Raw genomic sequence first — 14,913 nt, 5'->3', positions numbered from 1 at the left:
GCGGTGAACAGGAACGCTGGAACAGGAGGCTGTGCAGGGAACAGGAACACCGGATGGTCGGGAACAGGAGGCCGAGCAGGGAACAGGAGTACCGGATAGTCAGGAACAGGAGGCCGAGCAGGGATCAAGAACGCAGGAAGGTCCGAAGCCAGCAACGACGTTGCTCCCGCAACCTGGGGCCGGGCTGACTGGGCTTTTATCCTCTTCTAAGGCCAGGGGCGGTCCCGGCCCCCAGGAGCCCCGCCTCCTCTGGCCTTAAGGCGAGCACTCCTCCTGGGGGCAACCAGTTCCCTTCGCCTCTCTGCTCTAAACCTCTGCAGATCAGGAGAGGCCGAAGGGTTACTGGGCCCTGGAGGAGGCTCACCTGTGGCCACTGAGTCGTCAAGCCTCTCTGGGGCCAGAAGGGCTTCACCTGGGGCCAGCTCCTGATGCACTGCCACAGGTGCAGGCTCTTCAGCATCTAGGCCTGGCCCCAGTTCAGCCGGCCCTGGAGGCGGGGACTCCTGTGCAGGCCGGGATTCCTCTGTTTCATCCTCCGAATCGGAATCCCAGGCCATCACACCTTGCTTTATACATTTTAGCTAATTTGCTAGGTTTTAAATACCAGCAATACATCATTTTCATATAATTGTCTTTCAAAATATATCATCCTGTAAACTTCAAATCCCAGTTCCATAACCTCTCACATGTTGCTAGTTGTATATTATATCCAAAGTCCCTCGCCCAGTGTATCATAACTGATTTGACCTGTTCGTCTTTCGTATGCCATTCTAATAGTAGTTCATACATTTTTGAAAGTATTTTATTTTCTAAATGCTCTTTTTCAATTTTAGAGATTTCATTAGAGAAACCTTTCTGATTGTCCATCTTAAATATATCATTAAGCTGATGGTGTTGTAACCAATCAGTTAATAATCCTGTTATATCTTCAAACCTCTTTCGTTTCAACTCATGATCTACTTCCATTAATAGTTCTTTATAAGACGCCCAGTCATTTCTCATTTCTTCTTCTTTTTTCTAGAGATATTGCCTCCAGTGGGGAAAGTCACCATGTTGTTTTTAGTTCTAATAATTTTTTGTATTTTGTTGATACTTCATAAACCGCTTTCCTTACTACATGGTACTTTAACCTTCTCGTACCAAGGTATGCATGCCAGCCATATTTATGAATTCCATGAAAAATAATAGAGAAAAATAACTACCAAACTTTTAGAAGACATCTAAATGCAGCCCTTTTTAGGGAAGCTTTTAATGTTTAATAGGTTATTGTATTTTAGTGTTTTGTTGGAAGCCGCACAGCGTGGCTGGGGGGACCCAGCCAGATGGGCGGGGTATAAATAATAAATTATTATTATTATTATTCAAAGTACTGTAACTTGGCAAACTGCTTCATCCTTTTCCATAATGAATAGTTTAGTAATTCTCAGAGAGATGAGGTAATTGTTAGTGCAACCAACGTTCAGAACTAATCATTAAGAAATTTGGAAGGCTTGCCTCTGTTTGAGCAACATTAAAAAACAACAACAGGACATTAATAATAAGGCAAAGCTATTCCAGTTTTATAGGGATTAATGCAGTAGGTGGAATGTAGGTCATTATCATCTCCAAATCTATGTAAAGTTAAAGTTCAAGTGCTGCCATCTATATCTCGTTTGGATTTACACATCCAAGGCTTGTAAGATCACTTCTGTCATTTTTGTTGTTTAGTCTTTTAGTCGTGGCCAACTCTTTGTGACCCCATGGACTAGAGCATGCCAGGCACTCCTGTCTTCCACTGCCTCTAGCAAGGAATTTCCCTTTCAGTGTAGCAGCACTCATGCTTTGAAACTTCCTGCCTTTTAATATCAAGCAGGTGCCTTCATTGTACTATTTTGAACACTTGTTCAAAACTTACTTGTTTTTGGAAACCTACCCAGAGATACAATGCATACTTGTTTTTAATTTTGTGGATTTTGTAAGTTGCTTGTAAGTTTTGTGAGATGATTTTGTAACTTACTTTTTGTGCAAGTGCTTAACAATTTCAAATAATCATCACTTGTATTTTGATAATTTTATTATTTCTGTATTTAAAGTTAGTCAATTTATCAGTATTTTTGATAAATATTTTATACTGGAGGTTATTTTGTTATTGTTGTTAAGTGGCCTATGATTTTGTTCAGTAAAGCAAATCATGATACATACAGGATTGTATGGTTTGACCTGTGGGGGCTAGTGTGCCAAAACCCTACCTTGAAACAGAAGCCTGGACCAGACCTCCTTATGGTCCCCCCAGGGGGTGGATCTTGGTAAAATGCCACCCTGCGTGAGGCCATTTGATACCCCCAGCCCTCATGGCACTGGCTTAAGCCGGGCTTTGGGAAGAGGGCGCAAGGCCCTTGCAGGATCCTAGAGCCCTTCTCCCCAAAGCCTGATGAGCACTTGCCTGCTTTGGGAAGGAGGCAGGAGGACTCTAGGACCCTGTCAGAGCCCTCACACCTCCTTCCTGAAGCCAGGCAAGTGCTCACTGGGCTTTAAGAAGGCTCCCTCCTTGGCTTGTGTGCTGGGTGCAACTACACTGATCAAACTGCCCTAAATCTGCCTCTGATCCCCCTTTGCTTAGTAATTGGATGTTGATGAGTGGCATGGATAGTCCTCTGGGCTTAATGCCTACAACTCAGTGCTGTGTGACTGTAGTAATGCATGAGGGACACAGGTGGTGCTATGGTCTAAACCACCGAGCCTCTTGAGCTTGTTGATCATAATCACTCTGTCCCATTGCACCAGAAGTGCTTTAGTCATGCTGGCCACATGACCCGGAAAGTTGGCTGAGGACAAATGCTGACTGCCTCGGCCTGAGAGTGGAGATGAGCACCACACCCCATAGTCGAATTTGACTGGACTTAACCACCCAAGGGTCCTTTACCTTTACCTTAGTAATGCATGAAAACCACTAAAGTGATTCTTCACTGACAATGAAAGATGTAACTTCCTACATCTTTCTGAAATTTCCTTACTACAAGAAATTGGTTTTGGTTTTTCCAAACCTCCTCCCCAGTTTACTCAATTTAGAATAATCTCAGATTCAGAACTTGCCAAAATTAAAAAGTTCAGAATTATGCACAGTATGGCCTCTTTTCTTCCTGTAACCTTGCCTTGCCCATCTCTATACATTAATAGTTTGTGTTTGGCTATTGGCCCACATAGCATCCTTGGGAGAAGTGGGTTTTGTTAATGCCGCACCATACACATACTTAACTATTTGGGAACGCAAATTCTCCTCCATAGGTTTATGAAAGCAGATTTCCAACTGCAGAAATTTCCTATTAGACATCCCACCAACCCACACCAACCTTTGCTTACACCCTGACCCAGTGACTGTTTCTCTATGGGATTTAGCAACTCTGGTTGACTATACAGTAATTAACAGCACAATTCAATGGCCCTTGCACTGATGTAAATCCCAACACAGTGAAATTTGCAGTGAAGCAAGGGCCACTAGAGCATCCTGAGAATTGTCTATGTGTTCGTTTTTCATTTAAAGTATTTCATTTAAAGTATTTATAAAGATATAAATATAAAGTATTTATATCTTTCCTTTTCATCCAGTAAACTTTCAAGGTCACTAACAATAATGAATAGGGAACAATCAATTAAAAACAATGTTACAATAGTGCTTTGAAGGACTCTTGAGTGTTCTTATAAAAAAGGAAGTTTTTCACATAATAATTGTACTGTAACATCCCTGAGAGTACTGAATATCTTTCAGCCTCAACCTTGGCATAGTGTTGGCTGACCTCATCACAGAGGTCAAAAGTTTCACTGTGCCCACTTCCAAGCTTAGTAAATCTGCAAAGTTGTTCACAGCAAGCATCTAAACACGTTTATAACTGATCAAAAAGGCTTCATGCTGGTCTACACAAAGGGTACCAAATATACATGAGTTGGATAGAGAGAGAAAAAGAGCTGGCACAGTAATCTCTCAGTGCCTGTGAGGCTTTTGAAATAATGGATTCATTGGTTTTGACATGCTTGCTAACCAAATTGAAGTTTGGATCTAAGTTGTTGCACCTCATTAAGCAACCATACTCAAAATCAAAGGCAATTTTTTTCAATCAATGGCCTTTGCACTCAGGCTGCCAATTTCTTAAGGGGGTTATCATTGCAATCAATGGTTTCAACACTACCCTGTCATTAATAATGTTGTCTCCCATGGGATTAAGCTTAAAGTTCTCCTGATCAGATAGCAATGACCATTTGATAAATGACATGACAGCCTTGATGTATTATGTTCTGAAAGGTGCCAGTGTCTGATGTCCAAGAAGAAAACAACAGATCCTTGTAGCAATCTTGTTTAGCAATCTGCAACAGGGTGTGACAGATCACCATGATCCCGCTATAATCAAGAAGATTAGAGTCACACTGCTGCACAAAGGTATAATTAAGAAAAATGAAGACGTCTTGAACCTCTTTATGAGCAGTAGTAGTAGATGGGAGAGGGCTTCAAAGTTAAGCGCCTTGCTTTTGCCGAATAATCAGTGAGTTAATGTGTGTAGGTGAGGAGAACAGACTGCGGCAGAAGGACACACCTCAGTTTACAGGCATTCCATTGAATGTCTACACAGCATCTACAAAGCCCTCTCTTTCCTTGGTCCCTGATTGCATGAAAAGACTATCACACCTGTGCATCCATCCTATAGTCTGAATAGGCATAGGTTCACATACATATTTATTTACTACTTGTATTTCCTGAGAATAGGCCTAAGTGTTCAAACTGTACCTAAAGAAATATTCAGTTTATAGGATCTTTTCCATGCATATTTTAACAGAGACATTTGTCTATCTTTAGAAATGTATACATTGTAGTTAAATTAGTATTAGTTCCCAAAAATGTCCAGTGCAGACAGTATAAATTACCCCCAAAATTGCATGTGCCTAATGATGTGAAAGTCCGGGGGGGGGGGGGAGGTGGAATGAGGGGGATCTGTTTTTCCCCGAAACCTTTGGGAGGAAAATGTTGAACAGTAGCTGTCTTGTGCTCAATGGAAGAGTTGGGCCAGATGCAATTCAATGTCATCTTTTAGAGGACATGAATGTATGATTTGGAGTGATCCTAAGCTTATTTTGGGAGGTACACTCCTAGTTCCTTATCCTTTTCTAAATATTTTGGCTATTATTAGCACGGTATACCTGAAGGAGCGTATATTATTGGTATACCTGAAGGAGCTACTCCACTCCCATCATTCTGCCCAGACACTGAGGTCTAGCGCTGAGGGCCTTCTGGCGGTTCCCTCACTGCGAAAAGCCAAGTTACAGGTAACCAGGCAGAGGGCCTTCTCGGTAGTGGCACCCGCCCTGTGGAACGCCCTCCCACCAGATGTCAAAGAGAAAAACAACTACCAGACTTTTAGAAGACATCTGAAGGGAGCCCTGTTTAGGGAAGCTTTTAATGTTTGACAGACTATTGTATTTTAATATTCTGTTGAAAGCCGCCCAGAGTGGCTGGGGAAACCCAGCCAGATGGGCGGGGTATAAATATTAAATTATTATTATATTGTTATTATTATGGGCACACATCCTCAACCGTCTGCTACTCAAAAGTAAAGCATTGGGCTGGACACAATGCAACCAAATCTTTTCGTGGACAGTCTTCTGGATTCGTAGGTGTATAATCTGGGATGGCTTAAAAGCTTATTGTAGACATGACTGCCCCAGTTCTTTCGTTGTTGTCATTGCTTGGGATTATGTAATTATGAACATTACAGAGCCCAACCAGATGTGGGAAACCCTTGAGCAAGTCCTGAGCGCAATTGTGTACTCCCCTCCTGTGGTTCCAAGCAACTGGCATTCAAAAGAATTGGTGCATCTGACTGTGAGGGCAGAACATAGCCATTGTGGCTGGCAGCGATTGCTAGCTTTATTCACCATAATGGATGTTAAGGGTCAGGGACATGTAACCTTTGGCTATTTTAGAAGTTTTCTTATTGAGCTATATTTTGAACTTCCATGCAAATAGGGAACTGGAATTAGTCACCAACTTCAGCATTATGCAACAATCACCATTGGCATGCATGATGTCATAAATGAGACCTTGTACTTAAAAGCAGATTAGTTCGTTCATATATTTGTTCCCTCTCAGCAAAATAGATATTATCCTTTTTATCATTTGTGAGTATGGCAGTGCAGATAATTAAGGCATAACTAATCCCTTTTCAGCGATCCTAGATTATTTACTCATTGGAAATTTTATTAACCTGTCTTTGATTCATTTGATTTCTTTCCCATGGAGGAAGAAATCTATATGAAAGTCAAGATAAAAATGTTTAAGCCACTGATCTTTTACTTTGTCTCCTGCTATTTCTCTATTAACTTCAGTTCTCAAGACCATATTTTAGCCAATGAAATAAGAACTAATATTGATTTGCAGGCAGAGTCCTGAAGCATGTGAAGTATTTTTTTAAAAAAATGCCTCGGAGTGGCTTATGGTTTTGTGTGTGTGTGTGTGTGAATTTGTGGTATGAGTGGGGAGGGAGGAGTTGTGTTTCTGCAGTATGAGGTGTTGGGATTTTGTGTATATAGGAAAATTTGATGATTAAGGTCAGTGCTTTTTTTTTTTTTTTTTGCGAAAAATAGGTTCCAGTACTCCATGAAGTTGTTACAGTAAGTGCCACACTTTTTAACAAAAAGAAAAAAGGAGGTGCCTGTACTCTGACCCCTTGAGTACATCCTGAAAAAGCACTGATTAGGGTGATCTTCTTGCTAGTATGAGTTCAAATGAATGGGTTTGAGTTTTGGGACTCAGACCCCCCCCCCCTTTGCCTTGCACTCTAGTAATTTACCTTCTGTGAAATGGAGGTTCTGTCAAAGGAAGTACCCGCCAAAGTAACTGTTTTGTGAATAGGCTCCCTTCCATGGTGTCCATTCCTCAAAATTCCAAATTTGTCCACTGGCCCAAATCTATCTATATATGATATCTCTGAATCTATCTATCTGTGATATGTGAATCTATCTATGTGATTCATATTTGTTCCCATCTTTCTACTGCACATTGTAGCGGACAGCCTTGGATGGAATTATGAATTTAGTTGGTGTGGAGGTTGCTATTTATATAATTATATTAATTTGTACAACTGACTGCATAAGTAGAAGCTAAATATAGAAATGCAGTTTTCTTGTGATTTGGGTTGGCACATCACACCTAATCAAAAGGTTATTGTGTAATTAAATCTCACTACACAAGTAATTGCTTTCAAATACTTAATATATATTTATTGTCTGTATCAGTTTTTAGGGTTTGCTTACACAGTGGAAAAAGTGGACTATGAACTTTACATCTTGGCAGGACCATTGAAAGAAAAGGAAGGGAAAACATCTATTGGAATGACTGCTAAGCTTCCTAGCATAGACCAAACTAGCATAGTCATTTGTGTTGAAGACACACAGGTGGTGTTGTGGTCTAAACCACTGAACCTCTTGGGCTTGCAGATTGGAAGGTTGGGAGTATGATTTCCCGCAACAGAGTGAGCTCTCGTTGCTCAGTCCCTGCTCCTGCCAACCTAGCAGTTTGAAAGCATGCCAGTGCAAGTAGATAAATCGGTACCACTGCAGCGGGAAGGTAAACGGCGTTTCTGTGCACTCTGGCTTTTGTCACGGTGTTCCGTTGTGCCAGAAGTTTAGTCACGCTGACCACATGACCCGGAAAGCTGTCTGTGGACAAATGCCAGCTTCCTCAGCCTGAAAGCAAGATGAGCACCGCACCCCATAGTCACCTTTGACTGGACGTAACCATCCAGGGGTCTTTTACCTTTACCTTTTTACCTAGTCATTTGTGTAATAAGGCTAAAAGACATGGGTCTTTCTCCTGGTTCATTAAGATTCCTTTGCAAAAACACTCCTATGTGAAGCTTCTGCATTTCTTGACTGTATTCTCTATTTCTCTCTCTCCCTTTCTCTCCCTCCCTGTCCTGCCCCATTTTTCTAGGACTTACTGCTGCAGCATCCCTTGTGTCTTTGGCATGGGCTTTGGCTTCCTATCAAAAAGCACTTCGTGATTCCCGTGATGACAAGAAACCAATCAGTTATATGGCTGTGATAATCCAGTTCTGCTGGCATTTCTTCACAATTGCAGCCCGGGTGATTACTTTTGCTCTCTTTGCCTCTGTTTTCCAACTGTATTTTGGGATCTTCATCGTCCTCCACTGGTGCATCATGACCTTCTGGATTGTCCATTGCGAGACGGAGTTCTGCATCACTAAGTGGGAAGAGATTGTCTTTGATATGGTCGTTGGGATCATTTATATCTTTAGTTGGTTCAACGTCAAGGAGGGAAGGACACGCTGTAGGCTTTTCATTTACTATTTTGTGATCCTTTTGGAAAACACTGCCTTGAGTGCTCTTTGGTACCTATACAAGGCTCCTATGATTTCTGATGCGTTTGCCATACCGGCACTATGTGTGGTGTTCAGCAGCTTTTTAACCGGCATTGTTTTTATGCTGATGTACTATGCCTTCTTTCATCCCAATGGACCAAGGTTTGGGCAGTCACCAAGCTGTGCTTGTGAGGACTCTGTAGCTGCCTTTACTCTTCCTCCAGAAGTAGCATCAAGTACTTTAAGGTCTATTTCTAATAACAGGAGTGTCACGAGTGACCGGGATCAGAAATTTGCAGAGAGAGATGGGTGCGTGCCTGTTTTTCAGGTGAGACCTACTGCACCTTCTACTCCTTCATCCCGGCCACCAAGGATTGAAGAATCTGTCATTAAAATTGATCTCTTCAGGAACAGGTATCCAGCATGGGAGAGACATGTATTGGACAGGAGCCTGAGAAAGGCCATTTTAGCTTTTGAATGTTCGCCTGCTCCTCCACGGCTACAATATAAAGATGATGCCCTTATACAGGAGCGGTTGGAATATGAAACAACATTATAAATACAATTTTTAAAGAGAGCTCAATGCAGCGGCTACGATACATCCAAAATCAAAGGGTGGCAATAGGGCCGTGGCAATAACTTAACTGCATTCTACAACAGAGCAGCAAGATGTAATAGTATCTGGCTACCATCATGATTATCATTTGATCCGCTGTCCCACAGTCTGTCAGTGGTACACCTATAAAGCAGCAGCATCCAAGAGCCTCAAAGAATCTGACTGAGAAATAGACCTAGTCCAGTTACTTCCTATTTCTTTCAAAGTGCACTGCACAGTATTTAAAAGTAAAACAGGAAGGTTTGAATGAGTTGCATCAACATACTAGTTAATGCGTTTTTATTTTATTTTAGAGAAACTTCAACTATTGGTGTTTGCATAGTCATTTACAAAATGAAGAAACAGTCAGGGGGGCATGTCAAAATAACTTATTTTGTAAAAGGCAATGTTACTGTTAAGTGAACTCTAGTTTCTATAAAAGAAATTATAAAAAAAATATTATTCTCTGGTTTTGAATAGGTAAATCATAAAACATTTGCAAAAGAATTACAATTTGAAAAAGACTTAAGGATTTTTTCTGAGTCTAGAACTAAATTAAATTCTAACTGAGCAAAATACATGTGTTGTAATCTAAGGAGCTCTTCATTTTTATATATTTATTTGCTTTCTTTTATTCTATTTAACAGAAATATTATACATACAATTTCAGGGGTTTGGCATTTTTGAAACAGAAATTCTATGCAGATGGCTCCCCAGCTTTCAGCTAGTCTTTAGCAATGTTAATTAAATGATAATCATGATTAAATTTTCAATTAGGAAAAAAGAGTGAGAAAGAGAAATGGCATGAAAACAAGAAGGTATATTTCCTGTAATTGAACTTTTGGCGATCATATTCAGGACAATATTAAGAGATGAACAGACTTTTAACTTACATTTTTTCAGGATCTGGGATGCATAACTCTGTGTGAGCAGAAGATGTGATAAAAAACCACAATGTCATACCCTTCTAGTGCCAATCATTGCTGTAACTGCAAAATTGATATTATTGTTTGAGAGACAGAAAATGGGTGGCACATGTACTTAAGCAAGAAGCTGGGAAGAGCAATCATACTTTCCACATTTGCAGACAACACTATTTGGTCCTTCTTAAGGTGAAAATTGGCTACTTGTCTGTAAGTATCTAAAGTAAACATACATTAAACCAGGCTGTGTGCATCATGTCCTTGAATTGGCCAAAACCTGTTTCTCTGTGTTTGGATGTTATGAAAATGAGCTTCAGAAAATCTCAGGCTCATGGGCTCCCTCTCCTACTCCCGCACAGCTGCAAATAGATCAGAAATTTCCACTTCCATCTTAGACTGACCATAGCTTACCATGTCAACTGAATGCTAAACTATTGTCAGTGATTATGATCAGTTGAAACTTATGGTTTGAAGTTGGCTGGTTTCAACTAACCATAGTTAAGATTAATATGCTGTTGAACTCAGATAAGTTTTTGAACATTTTCTCATTGCTATGTTGAAGAAGCATGGACAAGGGAAAGTTTTTTTAAAAAAAACTTGATCATTCTCATATTAGCATTACATCCAAACTATCTATTAAAAGTCACTTGTACAAAAGTGCTTTTGCTTACAGGCATTCAGGTATGAAATACTTCCCTTGGCCAAGCTAATTGTATCTTTCCTTATGTTAAAAGTATCCCTTGATGGTGCTTTCAGTTGCATTACAGATGCAAGTCAAAATTGGAATAACTCATGTATTACGCCAATATTTTTCTAAAGCAAAACACAGTACACAAGGTTGTTACTTTTTATAGACTTTGAATTTTTTCTCACATAACTCATTCTTTTTAATAGCTTCAAGTTTTAAAAATAGTCCACAAATTATATCAGCTGGCCCTTTGTACATTGATGTAACCATGTACTCTTGATGCCATATTAATTTGTTTTGCAACATAATAGCATATGAAAGCCTCTATGGGTACTTTTAGAATATTCTGAAAATAATGAAGCCTTCAAATGAGTGTTTCAAGTACAGTGCAATGTGTATATTGGATATAATGATAAAAACTTATTTTTCCCTAAATCTTTGAGAGAAGTATAAAAAGCTTCAGAAATAAATTGCAAAGTTATGGTACGATGAACAGACTAGGAACATGAAGGAGTGCTGTTTGAATAGTATGAGATCTCGCAGAAAACATGGTAAGATCACAGTTTTCATGCTTTTAATTCAGTACATCTTCTAGGTATAAGCAAGTCATTATCTCACTATGCATCTGCAATAGGTCAGAACAAATGGTTACCACAACACAGAAATAATCACCCATGATGGCTTTATCATGTGCAGATCCACACTATACATTTAAAAGCATATTCAATTCACATTTAAAGCACCCCAAATGAATCATGTGGCCCATAATTTTCGCCCATTTTCAGCACAATTAGCAAACCACAGTTTCTTGGGGTTTTTTGCGGGAAGTCCTGTGTGTTGAGTATGCTTTAAATATACAATGTGGATAGTGCAGATGTTTCTCTCAATCCACCCCAATAATTACCAATTTCAGGTGTGCACTTGCAATGGAATATAAACAACCATAGAAAGAAAAATGGAATATAAAGAACTAAAATCAGCAAATATTGGGCATATGGCAGAGACTGTTGAACAAATGACTTGAAGGTAGCCAACTTGTTTCCTGAGAAACAATCCTGTGTAGATGTAAATCCCATTCAGAAGAGTAGGACACAACTAGAAATTTCCATTTGAGCATCACTGATCTCAATCCAGCCCAAATTAAACCAAGTCCTCATATATGAACTGGTCTGTGTCTGACCAGCTGTGTCAGCAATGAGGTTCTTAAGATATGGCCTGTTGTATCCACACCAGCTGCATGTCACTAGATTTGACTTGGTGTTGGAGAAGATATACTACCTTACATTCTGGATAAATTTGTCACAGAACAGAAGATATTGTAGTCTGGTATGTTAATCTTCAGCATCATGGAGATTAAAGACAGGCCTAGTTCTCACAATTGTGTTAAACCTGTGTTTGAGCTGTACTACACAGCATTTCTCAAATTTGGGTCACCAGCTGTTTTTGGACTACAATTCCCATCACCCCTAGCTAGCAGGACCAGTAATCAAGTGATTATGGGAGTTGTGGTCCAACAACAGCTGGAGACCCAAGTTCGAGAAACACTTATTAGTATGCAGATGGAGGATCACACGACTTAAGGCTCCTTCACACAAAAAGGTCCATATACAAAAATAGATGCCAGAAAACCATTCTAGCAAACCCATTCCCCCGGATACATTAGTGTTTCATGTAAATGGGATCTCTCGTATGAGAGTGAAGAGGGGAGACAGAATGTTATAATGCAGTATGAAATAGTACAACCCCAGATACAAGATTAACTATCTCAGAAGAACTAGGCATCATGTCTCTGCTGTGCATTCTGGTGGTGCATAAATTTAGTCTTCTCTGTTAAAATATTATGGGGGGGTATATTTTTTAATCTGCAGGTATATGAAAAGCATGTTTCTGTTCAAAGTATTTTGTTCTACCAAGACCTAAAAATAAAATGTCAGTTGTAATAATAGTAATTATGAATGAGTAGTAAATATTACAGCGTTCACAAATTAGCCCATTATTCCAGTTTCTGAGGTGCCAGTATAAACAAAGCAGCCATATGTAGGTGATGTTGAAATTTCATATTCGGCACATGAGATCTTACAGGGAAAGTGCTACCTACTTTCCAAATCAGGTTCAACAGGTCCCTATTCCTTTTTTGCAGATTTTGTTTTATCCAGCTCACACCCAGCTAAGCTGAAGACATTAAATCTGCATCTGTTTAATTTTAAGTCGGATAGAGTGGGAGCAACACATTGTGACATGTTGTACTAGGAAAACTGATCAAGTTAGAAAGATATCATTTGATAATGATTCCAATGTAAGCCAGTAGTGCCCTCCCAAAGAGGAGCATTCATACAACTAATTGCTTCTTTAGCCTCTAGTGAGCAAAGGGATGCAGAGAACAAAGGGCAGGTGCATTCCTGTTTGGGAGGAGGGTGGCTATGACTACACATGTTTACATACATCTCTCTCATACACATTTTTGTATTACTTAATTGTAGTATCTGCACAACACATCAAGCCTATTAAATTGTCCCTCCTAGCTATCACTTGATTTGGCATTCCCCGTGCGTGTCGATCAGCTAGTGGCCTGGCACTGCACCAAAGCAGACACACTGTAACTTTCTTTCACTCTGAAACAGGATTCTCTTGGTCTAGATACATCTTGTAGTAAGCATTATAGGGCTTTATATCCAATTAGTGCAATCTGATCCATTGGGAAGTATCTGCTAAAGAAGAGGGAGGATTTTTTATTTTTTTTGTGAGTGCCCATTCCCCATCTCTAATCAGAGCTGCTGACATTGTGGTAACCAATTTTAGGAGATGAGAGGCGACGAGCAAATGAAAGTGGGTGATCTCCAGCACTTGTCCATTGATTTCAGTGTGTCTGCTCAGAGGAGTTTTTGCTCCTTGACTCTTGTCTTCTGAAATTTGTTCACATGTCAGGAATCTGGCTGTAATGTAATGGTGGAAGTCTGCTGTTGCATCACTTCCTCCTTTGCATGTCAGGAAACAAAAAAAAAATGTATACATCCTAAGGAAAGTGGTTCTTCCAAACCCACTGTGTCTGTTAAGCATCTTCAGAGTACATTATTTTTTATATAATGGTAAGTTGTTCATAAATCAACAAGCCTACACTTTTACATGTTGGCATGGTATAACTCCTTTCTGGAGTGAAGCAACCCATTTCAAAAAGCAACTTGTGAAGTACTGCCAAAATAAATTACCCATGCAACCAAAACCAGTTTGATGTATAACTGATGGAGTTGCCCAGCAAATTTATACTCTCAAAAACAGTTCTAACTCCCTAGAATAGCAGCACTATTCTTTGGGATGGTCTGTGGGTGACAAATGGTGGCTGTGTGACAGGCTGAAAAGGTTTTGTGAAGAAACTGCATTTCTCCTCTCACTGAGCTTCAAGTCAATCACAGTTCTTTTAAACTGAGGGTTTTCAGTAACATGTTTTACCTTATGAGAAAGCAGTAAACATAGGGTTGAATAATATTTTTAAGTAAGTTTGCCCATCCATGTTGCTGAAAATGTCAAAAAGTATACAGATTCTGTTAGCATTGAGATTTTCTATTTTGTTTTGATGGAAAATGAGAGTGGAAAGGAAAAGTAGCTTTAAAGGCAGTTTATTATTTGTTAATATTGGTCACGCATTAGCAATAATATAGTAATGTGATATCACCAAAAGATGTTTACTGTTGGCAAAGGTATTGTGTTATTGTGTATTTATAAATTTATAGAACTATATAAAAAGTATAGGGTGCAGTTGAGAAAGGATTCAGAGTGATCTTTCTTGAAGGTTTCTTTTCTCTCAGTTGTCGTTTCCAAAGTGGCTTTTCTTTAAAACAAAAAACCAAGAAATTATGTTTGGATCCTAATGCCCTTTAAACAAAAGCTGCTTTGGAGGTGGTGAGGGAATCTAGAACCAGCCCTACCAGTAGCAAAGTAAAGCAGCCACTTCAGACAAAGAACTCTGGAGGTTATGAGAAGGCACCAAATTATGACTGCTGTATTTTTGCTGCCCATGAGGGGGAGACGTGCTTGTAGGATTTTCTTCCTCAGGCATCAAAGTAACTTAACCAGCCTCTGCGTGCGTGACACCAAAATATTTTTCACCAGCCCTGGCTGAAGCCCTGTGCAAACACATGGGGGAAGGAGGAGAGAGAGAGAGAGAGAGAGAGAGAGAGAGAGAGAGAGAGAGAGAGAGAGAAGCATCTTAACTGAGCCTGTGTGTGTAGATCTTACACACACATTGGACCAAGGCACAATCCACACATGGAGGTTGATGTGGGGCCTGCCCCCATGATCCCACTTCTCCTTCCAAATATGAGTATACTTATCATTATCTGAACAAGTATGCTTGGTGGGGAGGGG

At 39.9% G+C, this 14,913-nt stretch overlaps 1 protein-coding gene across 1 annotated transcript in view; it reads left to right on the top strand.

Annotated features, from left to right (window-relative positions):
• The window catches only part of XKR4 (XK related 4), a 135,812-nt gene extending 125,170 nt beyond the window's left edge, over nucleotides 1-10,642 (top strand). The window contains exon 3 of the mRNA XM_083451091.1: nucleotides 7,958-10,642. Within this exon, the coding sequence (XP_083307217.1) occupies nucleotides 7,958-8,904 (947 nt within the window). The 3' untranslated portion in view covers nucleotides 8,905-10,642. The remainder of the gene's footprint in view (nucleotides 1-7,957) is intronic.
• The last annotated feature ends 4,271 nt before the right edge of the window (nucleotides 10,643-14,913 follow it).

This window comes from Podarcis tiliguerta (genome assembly GCF_965153285.1).
Source record: "Podarcis tiliguerta genome assembly, chromosome: 7".
Classification (NCBI taxonomy): domain Eukaryota; kingdom Metazoa; phylum Chordata; class Lepidosauria; order Squamata; family Lacertidae; genus Podarcis; species Podarcis tiliguerta.
Note: the sequence above shows the minus strand (reverse complement) of the source record. Positions and strands in the feature narration are given on the sequence as shown.